Here is a 15,369-nt window from a genome sequence, read left to right on the forward strand (position 1 = left end):
CAAGCTTATAATATTCCTCAACCAGTATCTTAATCTCCCTCGGTTACCCTATTACCACCCTCTACACAGCTAACACAAGACAACAACCCTCTGACCAACATGGCTGTGTGACTGGATTATATATCATCATCATCAATATTTATTTATATAGCGCCACTAATTCCGCAGCGCTGTACAGAGAACTCACTCACATCAGTCCCTGCCCCATTGGAGCTTACAGTCTAAATTCCCTAATATAGACACAGACACAGAGACAGACAGACAGACAGGGAGAGACTAGGGCCAATTTTTTTGATAGCGGCCAATTAACCTACCATTATGTTTTTTGGAGTGTGGGAGGAAACTGGAGCATCCGGAGGAAACCCACGCAAACACGGGGAGAACATACAAACTCCACACAGATAAGGCCATGGTCGGGAATTGAACTCATGACCCCAGTGCTGTGAGGCAGAAGTGCTAACCACTAGGCCACTGTGCTGCCCCACTCAATACTTTTACCTTTGCATTCTAGCTGGACCAATATGCAATATGGTCCAGCTAGAATGGGCCTGAAAAAATCTACCACCAAAAACGTTAGTCCTGATTTTAACAAGAAATATATATTTGTCATATTAAAAGAGAGACCTGATATAACTTTCAGGAGTTATAATATACCAAATTGATGATAAAATGAGCAGTATATTATAAAAATCAGAAAACTCAACGTGATAGTAGGCTGTTGTTTCATGATATTTTCATAACACGCTGTTACGATATTCTGCACTGATGAGAACAGTAATGGGTGTGCACTTATAACTAAGTAGAAGCATAAATCTACCATTGCACAAGTAAAAGTAATGACTTGCAGTGTTTCTAGAATGCATGAAAAGGTTGGAGAGTTCTGCAGATCGCTTAGCAATGTCTTTTGTGGAGAAAAAAATCAGATCTAAGAAAGGAACATGGAAAAGAAATCCGATCCTAGATCTGAAACAGGTTGTCTGGACTCTTCTATAGACAAGGAGGCTTTCATTTAAAAACCAAATCAGAGCTCCCTTTAAAGTAACAACAGTCGGTCCATTCAGGTGAGCACATGCCATGAAAATCTGCAGCATTGCTTTGCTGTATTCAGGGGACAGACATTGACGGACGCTGAATACAAAAACACGCCTGCATTCACTGAAAACATAAAAGTGAACCCTTGCTTCAGCAGGAAGCGGTTGTGGGCAAGCAAATGGCCAAGAGCACTTTCCCTGAATAGAAACCAGACTACAGGAGCCAGGATATAATAAAATATTAATGCATTTCTAGCTGCCATGTGTTTGATTGATTACCATCTTCTCTTAGGACCATTACTTATAAATATGCAGAATTCCTTTGAGAAATTGACTGTAAATGCACTGACGTCAGATTACTCCATAGGAAAATAGTATTTTCTTGTTTATCTAGTTCAGTATTAAAGTATTGGGTCCTAGGACATAATGGAAGGTGTGTAGAATGACAGAAGTCCCTAGTAGGTGGTGAGAGATAGGTAGAAACTTTTAGGAAGAGTATTCTTATGGCTCAATAAGCTTCCGCCCTACAAGGATGGGGGCTGCAATATTTAAATTCAGCTTTTATACATCAAACTGCACTTGTACATCTCAGCTTTGCAAAAACAAAGAGTTCGGGTCCTATTAACAAATGGCCGTAGGGCTTGTTAACCCTCGAACCCCTAGAACATGATTACGGTATCCTTGGAGAAAGAGATTAATTTCCTCTGGGAATAGAACCTGCATTGGAAGAAGTGATAGAATATTAGTCTTTAGATAAACTAAGACCCTTGAAGTAGCCTTCAGTGTTTTCTACCTTTGACAAACGTGTAGTCACAGATTCATTACATGAATAGACAGCAGGGTCTAAGCACAGTTATAGAAAACTAACCCTCTATATTAAAGAAGATGTGAAACTAAAAATATAGGGGCTTAGCTATAGGTCCCTTTCTCCAAAGATAAGTATGAATGTTTATTGGCATCAATTTGCCAGAAAAAAAACAATTGTAGTCCATTCTGTGGAAAGCTACATGGCCTGATCTCTGCTTGGATGTTTTCGACCCTAGGGGGTACATGTAGCAGCTAATCAGATCCTAGCTATCACTCTCTAGAATGCACTGGATAAATGATAGCTAGAATCTGATTGGTTGCTATGGGTAACACCTCCAATTCCCCCCCCCCTCCCAACAGACCTTCACCTGTTGGTATCATTATTATTTTTTCTTATTTTTGCACAAATCTCAGATTACATTTTATCTCGTATACACTGTGATGTACGTGGACTTCCTAGTGTCCAATTCCCCAGTGTCAGTATTTCTATTGAATAAGCCCTGAGTACTATGTGCACAAGACCTGGGGACAAGTATCATTTGCCCCAGCTACAGGGTAGGTGTAAGTGCCGACTGATAGTGATGACTGCCCTGGCATGGTCTTTGATTTACTGAACGTATTTCTGCCACTAGCTAGCATAGAACATGTGTATGGAATGCAGACAGACTTTAAAAATGCATTGTACGTAGAGCATGCATTGAAAGCATCTTGATTTATGTACTGCATGTAAAAAAATAATTCTTCAAAAATCCATATTTATATTATTGATTATACTGTTACTAGTCTGTACATACACCAAGTTACGTTTATACAGAGCGTACTTACACCTAGATTCAAATGGAAAATGCATCTTGAGACCCGCTTTGATTTGAATACGGTCAGAACTACTCTATTTTGTAAACTTGTGTGCTAACTTGGGTGCAGTCCAGCTTCCTTTTCCCTTTTGAGAAGATAAACATTTGTCATTTTAAAAAACTACCTCAATACATCCTTACAGGGAAACGATGGTAGAATTGTATTCATTCTGCAACGCTTGTAAGATTCAAAGTGCTGGGACTATAGTGTGTGACTCATTATAACATTAGTTAGTTTATCATTGATCATAATCCAGTCATGTGTGGACCAAAGACTGATTTTTTTTTCTCTCTCCAAGCTTTAGAGTTTATCTCCCTGCGAAAAAGATAAAACTGACACTTTTGTCAATATTATCAATTTCCTTCGCAAAAGGCTTTCCCATGGGTCCTTGGAAAGGTTAATCTGTAAGGTAGAGTAGATAATTTGCTAAAGATGGATCCAGACTCCTTTGATATGGATAGATCTCCGCAGAGAGATAGATAGACAGATCTCCAGTCCCGGTCCGAGTCAACTTATTCTGCTGAATTCCCGATGACGGTAAAGTGAAATGTTGTGATATATTTTATTTGTAATATACTACCGTAATAGCCCTACCTGTTCTTTACGAGTACTTAGTAATATTCTCTGTACCACCGCTATATGCTGTATGACACCTGCTGTAGGATACCATCATCTTTGGGACATCCTCAGAACTGATGGGTTAAAGATCTTTGGAGTCTGCTTCAAAGTTTTGGTCAATAGAAAACCTTCCACATGAATGTGAATTTAACAAAAACCTGCTCCACGTTTCATGTTAAAATGACTCTGGAAATACATTAACAATATACTACAAAAAACTATTAATTTAGAATATTTTTGGCCCGTGTTTTTGTCAACTCTGGGATATTTTCCCCCCAAAAAAATAGTTTTGTGTTTATCTGCTGGTCTGTAAATGGTCCCTAGAATGTTAAGCTCCTTGAAATTATTCTACCGCAGGAGACTTGGCACTAAAAGGCTTCCATAAATGCTCAAGTATCTCTTGGGAAAGTAATTCCCTTCAGTGGACGTAATCTTTGAAAGTGAAAATTCATGAAACGTTTTTCCTTGATATACTGCTTAAGTTGATCCGCCAGGCTGATTAAACTACCGTTTTTTTGAGGACACGCACCTACTAAGGGGAGCAAATAAAAATAGATGGTTTCTGCCTGCTTAATGTTTATTTTATGTAAAGAAAATTTGTGTGTAGGACAAAAATTGGCACAAGTTGAACGTTTTGTTTGATAATATATACAAAATTCTAGCAAATACTCTACAGGCGAAAACGCTGGGGATGTCACCTACGCTACGACACATACCAGATGCAAGTACTGAGATTTCTGAAAAGGAGAGACTCCAAATCTAGATAGTAGACTGGAGTACATGTATTAAAAACAGAACTTTTACAAATGGAGGATTTACTATGCGGATTATCATTTGAATATGTATCACGTTTTTATATATCATGCCTCCTAACATTTAAAAAAGTGAAATTGGGGGGAAAAAAAAAAAAGCCTCACCAAATCCAAATTCCCCAACTAAGCCCATTTGGAAGCAAAGAAGCTCCCAATTTCTGACAAGTCACACCCCTTTCGGTGTCCGATAATCATGATAGCCCTGCCTAAATCTGGTCTATTGGGAGGTATGATAAATGATTAATATATATCTTATATGCAAACGTCTCATAGCATAGCCTACAACCAAACTGTACAATAATTCAAAGGTTTAAATTTACCATTTTGCAGATCGTAAGTGGTAGGCAATTTATTTTTGTAAAACTTGCGCCCGCAAAAGAATGACTGATTACTTTGTGTTTACTTACATTTTCAGGATCATAATTTCATTCTTCGCCGCCCTCCTGACTTTTCGGCCATCTTTTTTTAGAAACTTTTTACAGACATAGACCCGGTCTGTCTGCATCTCTCGGGCGAGACAGATTTCGCAGAACTCCTTCCTGAGAGGCACAGAAACTCTGTTACTACTCAGTCCGAATATATGTAATCAGAGAGATCTATAGAAAGGCGCGTCCTAGCGTGTTTGAGAGCCACGATACTCACGCACAGAGAAGCTGACCGATCTCATATTTATCCGTGATGTCGGAGAAACAGTTATACGTTTTCTCGTTGCGGACACTGATGCATCCAAAAGGCATGACCGCTGCAAGAGAGAGGAGAAAACGTGAGGTTGACGGAGGAAAAGAAAAACGGAGGCAAAACACAGAATACGGTACATCTGTCAAGCATGGACACTTGTAGGCAAATTCAAACAACAAGGAATATTTTACACACATGGCCGGCAGTTGCCTAGGGTGCCAATAGTTATGGGGCTGAATCAGTGACATAAAAATGTATGTGTAAAACCATACTTGTGGACTTTATATTGGTCTCTCGCAGGAGATCCCGGAGGTGAAGCGTGACTGTGGAGGGAGTCGGGGTGATTGGAGTCGCGTCACTTTTGCCCCGTCCCTGCGATTCAATGACGCAATTGTGTAATTTTTCCGCGGCAGCGTAAATTGAAGCCATGTGCTTCAAATCCCGCCATGGAGGCCCACACCCTGCACATTTCACTAGAGACTAGGCACAGGATGCGGGAGAGTGACACACTCTCGGAATACCTACCCGGAATTCAGGAGTGTCCCGGACATTTAGGGACAGTGGGTAAGTATGCGTAAAAAGAGATATAGCTCGGGTCAAACACAACTGTCTAATGCAATATTACTGAGAGGTTGTATCACACACTATCACATGACAGATGCCCATGTAGCTCTAGCCGCAGGGTGGGCGATGGCTGTTCGGGTTGGAGTTTACATGTCTGAGAAGAAAAACTGAGCATTACTGAGCATCAGTTTCCATGATATTAACCACTGCTCCAAATCTGGTGCTGAAACCTGAGCCTCATAGGGCGCCAATATGAGCAAGTGTAGAACAGATGGAGCAAATACAGATCAGTGCACACACACAGCCTGTTCTGTCCAACCACTGCGCAAACAGCAGTCTGTTCTATCCAGCTACACACACAGCCTGTGACTCCAGTTCTGTACATAGTATTACTGTCCTGTCACACATATAACATGCATTATCCATCTACTGTACACACACAGCCTGTGACTCCAGTCCTGTACATAGTATTACTGTCCTGTCACACATATAACATGCATTATCCATCTACTGTACACACACAGCCTGTGACTCCAGTCCTGTACATAGTATTACTGCCCTGTCACACATATAACATGCATTATCCATCTACTGTACACACACAGCCTGTGCCTCCAGTCCTGTACATAGTATTACTGTCCTGTCACACATATAACATGCATTATCCATCTACTGTACACACACAGCCTGTGCCTCCAGTCCTGTACATAGTATTACTGTCCTGTCACACATATAACATGCATTATCCATCTACTGTACACACACAGCCTGTGCCTCCAGTCCTGTACATAGTATTACTGTCCTGTCACACATATAACATGCATTATCCATCTACTGTACACACACAGCCTGTGACTCCAGTTCTGTACATAGTATTACTGTCCTGTCACACATATAACATGCATTATCCATCTACTGTACACACACAGCCTGTGCCTCCAGTCCTGTACATAGTATTACTGCCCTGTCACACATATAACATGCATTATCCATCTACTGTACACACACAGCCTGTGCCTCCAGTCCTGTACATAGTATTACTATCCTGTCACACATATAACATGCATTATCCATCTATTGTACACACACAACCTGTGCCTCCAGTCCTGTACATAGTATTACTGTCCTGTCACACATATAACATGCATTATCCATCTACTGTACACACACAGCCTGTGCCTTTAGTCCTGTACATAGTATTACTGTCCTGTCACACATATAACATGCATTATCCATCTACTGCACACACACAGCCTGTGCCTCCAGTCCTGTACATAGTATTACTGTCCTGTCACACATATAACATGCATTATCCATCTACTGTACACACACAGCCTGTGACTCCAGTCCTGTACATAGTATTACTGTCCTGTCACACACATATAACATGCATTATCCATCTACTGTACACACACAGCCTGTGCCTCCAGTCCTGTACATAGTATTACTGTCCTGTCACACATATAACATGCATTATCCATCTACTGTACACACACAGCCTGTGCCTCCAGTCCTGTACATAGTATTACTGTCCTGTCACACATATAACATGCATTATCCATCTACTGTACACACACAGCCTGTGCCTCCAGTCCTGTACATAGTATTACTGTCCTGTCACACATATAACATGCATTATCCATCTACTGTACACACACAGCCTGTGACTCCAGTTCTGTACATAGTATTACTGTCCTGTCACACATATAACATGCATTATCCATCTACTGTACACACACAGCCTGTGCCTCCAGTCCTGTACATAGTATTACTGTCCTGTCACACATATAACATGCATTATCCATCTACTGTACACACACAGCCTGTGCCTCCAGTCCTGTACATAGTATTACTGTCCTGTCACACATATAACATGCATTATCCATCTACTGTACACACACAACCTGTGCCTCCAGTCCTGTACATAGTATTACTGTCCTGTCACACATATAACATGCATTATCCATCTACTGTACACACACAGCCTGTGCCTCCAGTCCTGTACATAGTATTACTGTCCTGTCACACATATAACATGCATTATCCATCTACTGTACACACACAGCCTGTGCCTATAGTCCTGTACATAGTATTACTGTCCTGTCACACATATAACATGCATTATCCATCTACTGTACACACACAGCCTGTGCCTCCAGTCCTGTACATAGTATTACTGTCCTGTCACACATATAACATGCATTATCCATCTACTGTACACACACAGCCTGTGCCTCCAGTCCTGTACATAGTATTACTGTCCTGTCACACATATAACATGCATTATCCATCTACTGTACACACACAGCCTATGCCTCCAGTCCTGTACATAGTATTACTGTCCTGTCACACATATAACATGCATTATCCATCTACTGTACACACACAGCCTGTGCCTCCAGTCCTGTACATAGTATTACTGTCCTGTCACACATATAACATGCATTATCCATCTACTGTACACACACAGCCTGTGCCTCCAGTCCTGTACATAGTATTACTGTCCTGTCACACATATAACATGCATTATCCATCTACTGCACACACACAGCCTGTGCCTCCAGTCCTGTACATAGTATTACTGTCCTGTCACACATATAACATGCATTATCCATCTACTGTACACACACAGCCTGTGCCTCCAGTCCTGTACATAGTATTACTGTCCTGTCACACATATAACATGCATTATCCATCTACTGTACACACACAGCCTGTGCCTCCAGTCCTGTACATAGTATTACTGTCCTGTCACACACATATAACATGCATTATCCATCTACTGTACACACACAGCCTGTGACTCCAGTTCTGTACATAGTATTACTGTCCTGTCACACATATAACATGCATTATCCATCTACTGTACACACACAGCCTGTGACTCCAGTCCTGTACATAGTATTACTGTCCTGTCACACACATATAACATGCATTATCCATCTACTGTACACACACAGCCTGTGCCTCCAGTCCTGTACATAGTATTACTGTCCTGTCACACATATAACATGCATTATCCATCTACTGTACACACACAGCCTGTGCCTATAGTCCTGTACATAGTATTACTGTCCTGTCACACATATAACATGCATTATCCATCTACTGTACACACACAGCCTGTGCCTCCAGTCCTGTACATAGTATTACTGTCCTGTCTCACATATAACATGCATTATCCATCTACTGTACACACACAGCCTGTGCCTATAGTCCTGTACATAGTATTACTGTCCTGTCACACATATAACATGCATTATCCATCTACTGTACACACACAGCCTGTGACTCCAGTTCTGTATATAGTATTACTGTCCTGTCACACATATAACATGCATTATCCATCTACTGTACACACACAGCCTGTGCCTCCAGTCCTGTACATAGTATTACTGTCCTGTCTCACATATAACATGCATTATCCATCTACTGTACACACACAGCCTGTGCCTCCAGTCCTGTACATAGTATTACTGTCCTGTCACACATATAACATGCATTATCCATCTACTGTACACACACAGCCTGTGCCTATAGTCCTGTACATAGTATTACTATCCTGTCACACATATAACATGCATTATCCATCTACTGTACACACACAGCCTGTGCCTCCAGTCCTGTACATAGTATTACTGCCCTGTCACACATATAACATGCATTATCCATCTACTGTACACACACAGCCTGTGCCTATAGTCCTGTACATAGTATTACTGTCCTGTCACACATATAACATGCATTATCCATCTACTGTACACACACAGCCTGTGCCTCCAGTCCTGTACATAGTATTACTGTCCTGTCACACATATAACATGCATTATCCATCTACTGTACACACACAGCCTGTGCCTATAGTCCTGTACATAGTATTACTGCCCTGTCACACATATAACATGCATTATCCATCTACTGTACACACACAGCCTATGCCTCCAGTCCTGTACATAGTATTACTGTCCTGTCACACATATAACATGCATTATCCATCTACTGTACACACACAGCCTGTGCCTCCAGTCCTGTACATAGTATTACTGCCCTGTCACACATATAACATGCATTATCCATCTACTGTACACACACAGCCTGTGCCTCCAGTCCTGTACATAGTATTACTGTCCTGTCACACATATAACATGCATTATCCATCTACTGTACACACGCAGCCTATGCCTCCAGTTCTGTACATAGTATTACTGTCCTGTCACACATATACCATGCATTATCCATCTACTGTACACACACAGCCTGTGCCTCCAGTCCTGTACATAGTATTACTGTCCTGTCACACATATAACATGCATTATCCATCTACTGTACACACACAGCCTGTGCCTATAGTCCTGTACATAGTATTACTGTCCTGTCACACATATAACATGCATTATCCATCTACTGTACACACACAGCCTATGCCTATAGTCCTGTACACAGTATTACTGTCCTCTCACACATATAACATGCATTATCCATCTACTGTACACACACAGCCTGTGCCTCCAGTTCTGTACATAGTATTACTGTCCTGTCACACATATAACATGCATTATCCATCTACTGTACACACACAGCCTATGCCTCCAGTCCTGTACATAGTATTACTGTCCTGTCACACATATAACATGCATTATCCATCTACTGTACACACACAGCCTGTGCCTCCAGTCCTGTACATAGTATTACTGTCCTGTCACACATATAACATGCATTATCCATCTACTGTACACACACAGCCTGTGCCTATAGTCCTGTACATAGTATTACTGCCCTGTCACACATATAACATGCATTATCCATCTACTGTACACACACAGCCTGTGCCTCCAGTCCTGTACATAGTATTACTGTCCTGTCACACATATAACATGCATTATCCATCTACTGTACACACGCAGCCTATGCCTCCAGTCCTGTACATTGTATTACTGTCCTGTCACACATATAACATGCATTATCCATCACCTGTCCTGTCTAAGGCTTTGCTCCCTATAATAAATAGACCCATTATTCTGATAACAACAGGTTCCTAAGTAGGGGTTAATTTCAGTCTACCGTGTGTATTACAGTTGATCTGCTTTACGCATATAATTGATGAAATTGTTTATAATCAGTCTAACATGAAAAACAAACTTTCTGTGAGCACTGTAGCTGATAATTAAATCAGGAAGTTCTTTGAGTTGAACAAAATATTTAAATATTTTAAATGAATAGAACACAACAAATGTAACTCGCAGACTTTTTGGATTTCTCCTGCTAGCTGGCTTAGATCTACAATCCCTGGTCACAGATGTATAACGCAAAATCTCTGAGAAGACAACTATTGCATCTATATTAATCTTGGTAAGACAGATGGGGCCAGCAGGAACGGAGCATTGTATTACGTGAACCACGGGGGAAAATTTACATCCATACAACTGTCTCCAACTTCTCTCCCACAAAGCAAAAATAGCTGTAAGTCAGTCATACCGGGTCTCTCGTGCCCATTTTCAAGGTATATTACTGGGTTTGTTCCCATTGGGGGGCCCGATCTAAGGACACAGGGTGCCCGGGGTTCCACCATTGTTGGAATCTCAACCTGACAGTTCTACATTACCCTGATTTTGAAACACTCACTTCCTGTGATATTATTTTATTTTTATAGACTCATACCACCCTGTTCTTTCTGATGACTTTTGGGACATCCCGCTGTGCCAGGGGCCAAACACGGCACCGCCAGGCCCCATAAGGGTTATTCCCTTTAGCGGAGGTGTCTATGTTCTAAGGCAGCGATAGGCAACCTGATACACTTCAGGGGCCACTGGGGCCACAGATTACCCTACATCTCAGTAAAAAGATAAAACAATACATTTAATCAAAGAAAGAGACACCTATCGGTTACAACATAACAACAGGCATTTTAAACACGTGTTACAAATCTGACAATAAAGCAGGTAGGACTTTGGGGCCGCAGGTGAAGGCTCGGAGGAACGCCAGTTGCCCATCACTGTTCTAGGTGAAGGAGAGAAGTGTACATCTATAAGTTGTATTGTCTCCAGTAGCAAAGGAGGAGACCCCGATTGTCTGCAATGACTTTAGTGGTCTTACAAATAAACATCCTGTTTCCTCCACTCACTACTAGAGATGCTCAGGCTCGGTTCCCCCGAGAACCGAACACACCCGAAATTAGCAGATCCAAGTACCGAGCTGAGCCGGCTCCGTACTTTCGCTCAGAATCGAAAACGAGGCAAAACGTCATTGTTATGTTGTCAGATCTCACTAGTTTTGGATTCTATAAGTACCGCCTTCCACGGCGATCCAGCGCCATTTCACAGAAGGACACAAGTGGTAGCACAGTTCTTGGCAATCTCTAGAGCAGTTGGGCAGCGTCATAGGTAGAAAAGAAAGAGGAGGGGTAGCAGTGTTCATCAAAGTCTCTAGTGACATTCAGAAGAGCTCCATTGCTAATTGTCATTGCTGAAATAGAATTAATAGGTCTGACAGGCTTGGTCTTCTAAATCTGCAGTCACATTGTACTGTGTTATATAGATAACACACAAAGAGGAGAGCTCCACTGCTAATTGTCATAGCTGTAATACAAATAATAGGGCTGGCAGTCTTGGTGTAAATCTGCAGCACATTGTACTGTGTTATATAGGTAACACACAAAGAGGAGAGCTCCATTGCTAATTGTCATTGCTGAAATAGATATACTAGGGCTGGTAGGCTTGGTCTTCTGAATTTGCAGTCAAATTGTACTGTGTTATATAGGTGACACACAAAGAGGAGAGCTCTATCACTCCATCGCTAATTGTCATTGCTGAAATTGAAATACTAGGGTCTTCTGAATTTGCAGTCAAATTGTACATTGTTATCAAAATGGATTCACAGCAGTACACAGAAGAGCAGGAGCACCAAGCAGCTGCTGGCACCAGTCATGATGATAGTAATCCCTCTACGTTATCTGGTAAAACCTATGTTAAAGTGCATAGTGTTTGTAAGTCAGGGAAACAAAAATGTAAAAAAAAAACTTTCACCTTGGTCAAGAAAAAAAACACCTGTAACTATCAACATCCAAAGAATGGTGGAGGATTATTTTTTATTTTTTATAACGGTATAAAGACAACAGTATTATTAACAAAGAACAACGTTGCTTGCAGAAGTAATGTAAGCATGTATATGTATTACCTTCCACTTTGCTGCTGTTTCATCAATATTGCACAAAGTGTTTGCAATCTGCACTTTACGTCAAAGGTACATAACTATATTATAATTGTTTGGGAATTGGAGCTGATTTGAAGCTCAGTGATGAACTTGCGTTTTGCTGTGAATTGCAATGGCTCTTTTTAGTAGGGATGAGCGGGCTCGGATATCTGAAATCCGAGCCCACCCGAACCTTGCCGATCCGAGCCGGATCCGAGACAATTGCAAAACTGAAAGCGAGGCTCCGAGTCATAATCCCGTTGTCGGATCTCGCGATACTCGGATTCTATAAATTCCCCGCTGGCCGCCGCCATCTTCACTCAGGCATTGATCAGGGTAGAGGGAGGTTCTGTTAGGTGGTCCTCTGTCCTGCTATATCCTGTGCTGTGCTGTGCTCAGTCCAGTGGTGCTGTGTCCTGTGCTCTGTCCTTCTGAGTTCAGTGGTGCTGCTGGGTCCTGTGCTGTGTCCTGTTCAGTCCAGTGGTGCTGTGTCCTGTGCTCTGTCCTTCTGAGTTCAGTGGTGCTGCTGGGTCCTGTGCTGTGTCCTGTTCAGTCCAGTGGTGCTGTGTCCTGTGCTCTGTCCTTCTAAGGGCATTGTTATTTCCCCATTATTCCCAAGTTATAAAAATTTTTAAAAAAAGTAATAAAAAAAAATAATTATAAAAAAAGAAATTAAAAAAAAATATACAAAAACAATCCTGCAGTATAAGTCCATTGGTACTGCAATATTACAAAGTTCACTGATTCTGCAGTATAAGTCCAGTGGTACTCTCCTGTGCCGCATATAATTTTTAAAGGCTTTGTCGAGTGTGTGTGGCTTAGGGGTACGCTCTCTTGTGCTACATATAATGGAAAACAAAAATTTGGAGGATAAAGCTGCGAGGAAAAAGCTCAGTTTTCCTAAAAGACCCGCTGGTAACATCTGGTCCGGACTGAATGACCTGCCAACCATTGCAGACATGTCTACTGTTGCTGCATTGGATGCTGTCACAATAGAAAAAATGGTGGAGGATTATTTTGCTGACACCATCCAAATAGACATGTCAGACAGTCCATATTGTTACTGGCAGGAAAAAAAGGCAGTTTGGAAGCCCCTGTACAAACTGGCTCTATTTTACCTGAGTTGTCCCCCCTCCAGTGTGTACTCGGAAAGAGTTTTTAGTGCAGCGGGGAACCTGGTCAGTGAGCGGCGAAGGAAGTTGCTTCCTCAGAACGTTGAAAAAATGATGTTCATAAAAATGAATTATCAATTCCTCAATCAAGTACAGCACTGCCCTCCAGATAGTACAGAGGGACCTGTGGTTGTGGAGTCCAGCGGGGACGAATTGATAATGTGTGAGGAGGAGGAGGTACACACTGTAGGGGGAGAGGAATCAGCGGTTGAGGATGAGGACGACATCTTGCCTCAGTAGAGCCTGTTTTAGACTAAAAACAATATTGTGAGGTGTGAGGTGTTCAGAACAGACTGGGAATTAGTGGAAATGATTGTTATTGAATGTTATTGAGGTTAATAATAGCGTAGGAGTGAAAATAAACCCCAAAACTTGATTTTAACACTTTTTATGTTTTTTTCAAAATAAATCCGAATCCAAAACCTTTAAATCCGAACCAAAACCTTTCGTCAGGTGTTTTGCGAAACAAATCCAAACCCAAAACCTCAAGGAAATCCGAATTCAAAACACAAAACACGAGACACCAAAAGTGGCCGGTGCACATCCCTACTTTTTAGTGCATTGTCTGGCACCCTGGATTGGTCTGGGTCTGATAAAAGCACGCATCCCGGGGGGGGGGGGGGGGGGGGGGTCAGCGCTCGTCGCCATGTATTAGCTGTAGAATTACCACAGTTATCCAAGGAACGGGTGGAGCGATCATATGAACCATAACTGATTTCATGATCCTAGGACAATTCCATCTTGCACCACTTTTCTTTTCTGCCACTGCTGTGTGCCAATGTTTTCTAGATGTGCTAGGAACTGCCGTGTGTTTAAGTCATTGCTCTGTCGCTCACCATCCAGCCAGGTCACTGCAGTCTTTGTTTAAAGGTGTATGAAAATAATATTGTGACCTGTGAGGTGGTCAAAACTGACTGCAAGTGACTTGAAATTAATGTTATTGAGGTTAAAAATAATGTAGGGGGGGGGAAAAAGCAAAAATATGTGATTTTAGCAAAAAAATAGAGGGATTTTAGAAAAAAATCGGGATCCAAAACCAACACACGCAAAGGTGGTTTTGCTAAAACCAAAAACACGAAGTTAATCCAGATCCAAAACCAGAACACGGGGGTCAGTGAACATCTCTATTCACTACACACACACCGTCCTCTCCACTCACTACACACACACACCATCCTCTCCACTCACTACACACACACACACCATCCTCTCCACTCACTACACACACACACCATCCTCTCCACTCACTACACACACACACCGTCCTCTCCACTCACTACACACACACACCATCCTCTCCACTCACTACACACACACACACCATCCTCTCCACTCACTACACACACACACCGTCCTCTCCACTCACTACACACACACACCATCCTCTCCACTCACTACACACACACACCGTCCTCTCCACTCACTACACACACACACCATCCTCTCCACTCACTACACACACACACCGTCCACTCCATTCACTACACACACACACCGTCCTCTCCACTCACTACACACACACACACCATCCTCTCCACTCACTACACACACACACCGTCCTCTCCACTCACTACACACACACACCATCCTCTCCACTCACTACACACACACACCGTCCACTCCATTCACTACACACACACACCG

At 42.0% G+C, this 15,369-nt stretch overlaps 2 protein-coding genes across 2 annotated transcripts in view; one reads left to right on the forward strand and one right to left on the reverse strand.

The window, feature by feature from the left end:
- Positions 1-15,369, forward strand: part of LOC142101255 (metabotropic glutamate receptor 6-like) — a 94,352-nt gene that overhangs the window by 48,746 nt on the left and 30,237 nt on the right. The gene's annotated exons all lie outside the window — the stretch shown is intronic.
- Positions 1-15,369, reverse strand: part of LOC142101256 (caM kinase-like vesicle-associated protein) — a 61,340-nt gene that overhangs the window by 7,166 nt on the left and 38,805 nt on the right. Inside the window, exons 2-3 of the mRNA XM_075185590.1 lie at positions 4,766-4,865; positions 4,531-4,662 (exon numbers count right to left, since the gene is read on the reverse strand). Coding sequence (XP_075041691.1) covers positions 4,531-4,662; positions 4,766-4,860 — 227 coding nt within the window. The 5' untranslated portion in view covers positions 4,861-4,865. The remainder of the gene's footprint in view (positions 1-4,530; positions 4,663-4,765; positions 4,866-15,369) is intronic.

The sequence above is a fragment of the Mixophyes fleayi genome, chromosome 9 (assembly GCF_038048845.1).
Source record: "Mixophyes fleayi isolate aMixFle1 chromosome 9, aMixFle1.hap1, whole genome shotgun sequence".
Lineage (NCBI taxonomy): Eukaryota > Metazoa > Chordata > Amphibia > Anura > Limnodynastidae > Mixophyes > Mixophyes fleayi.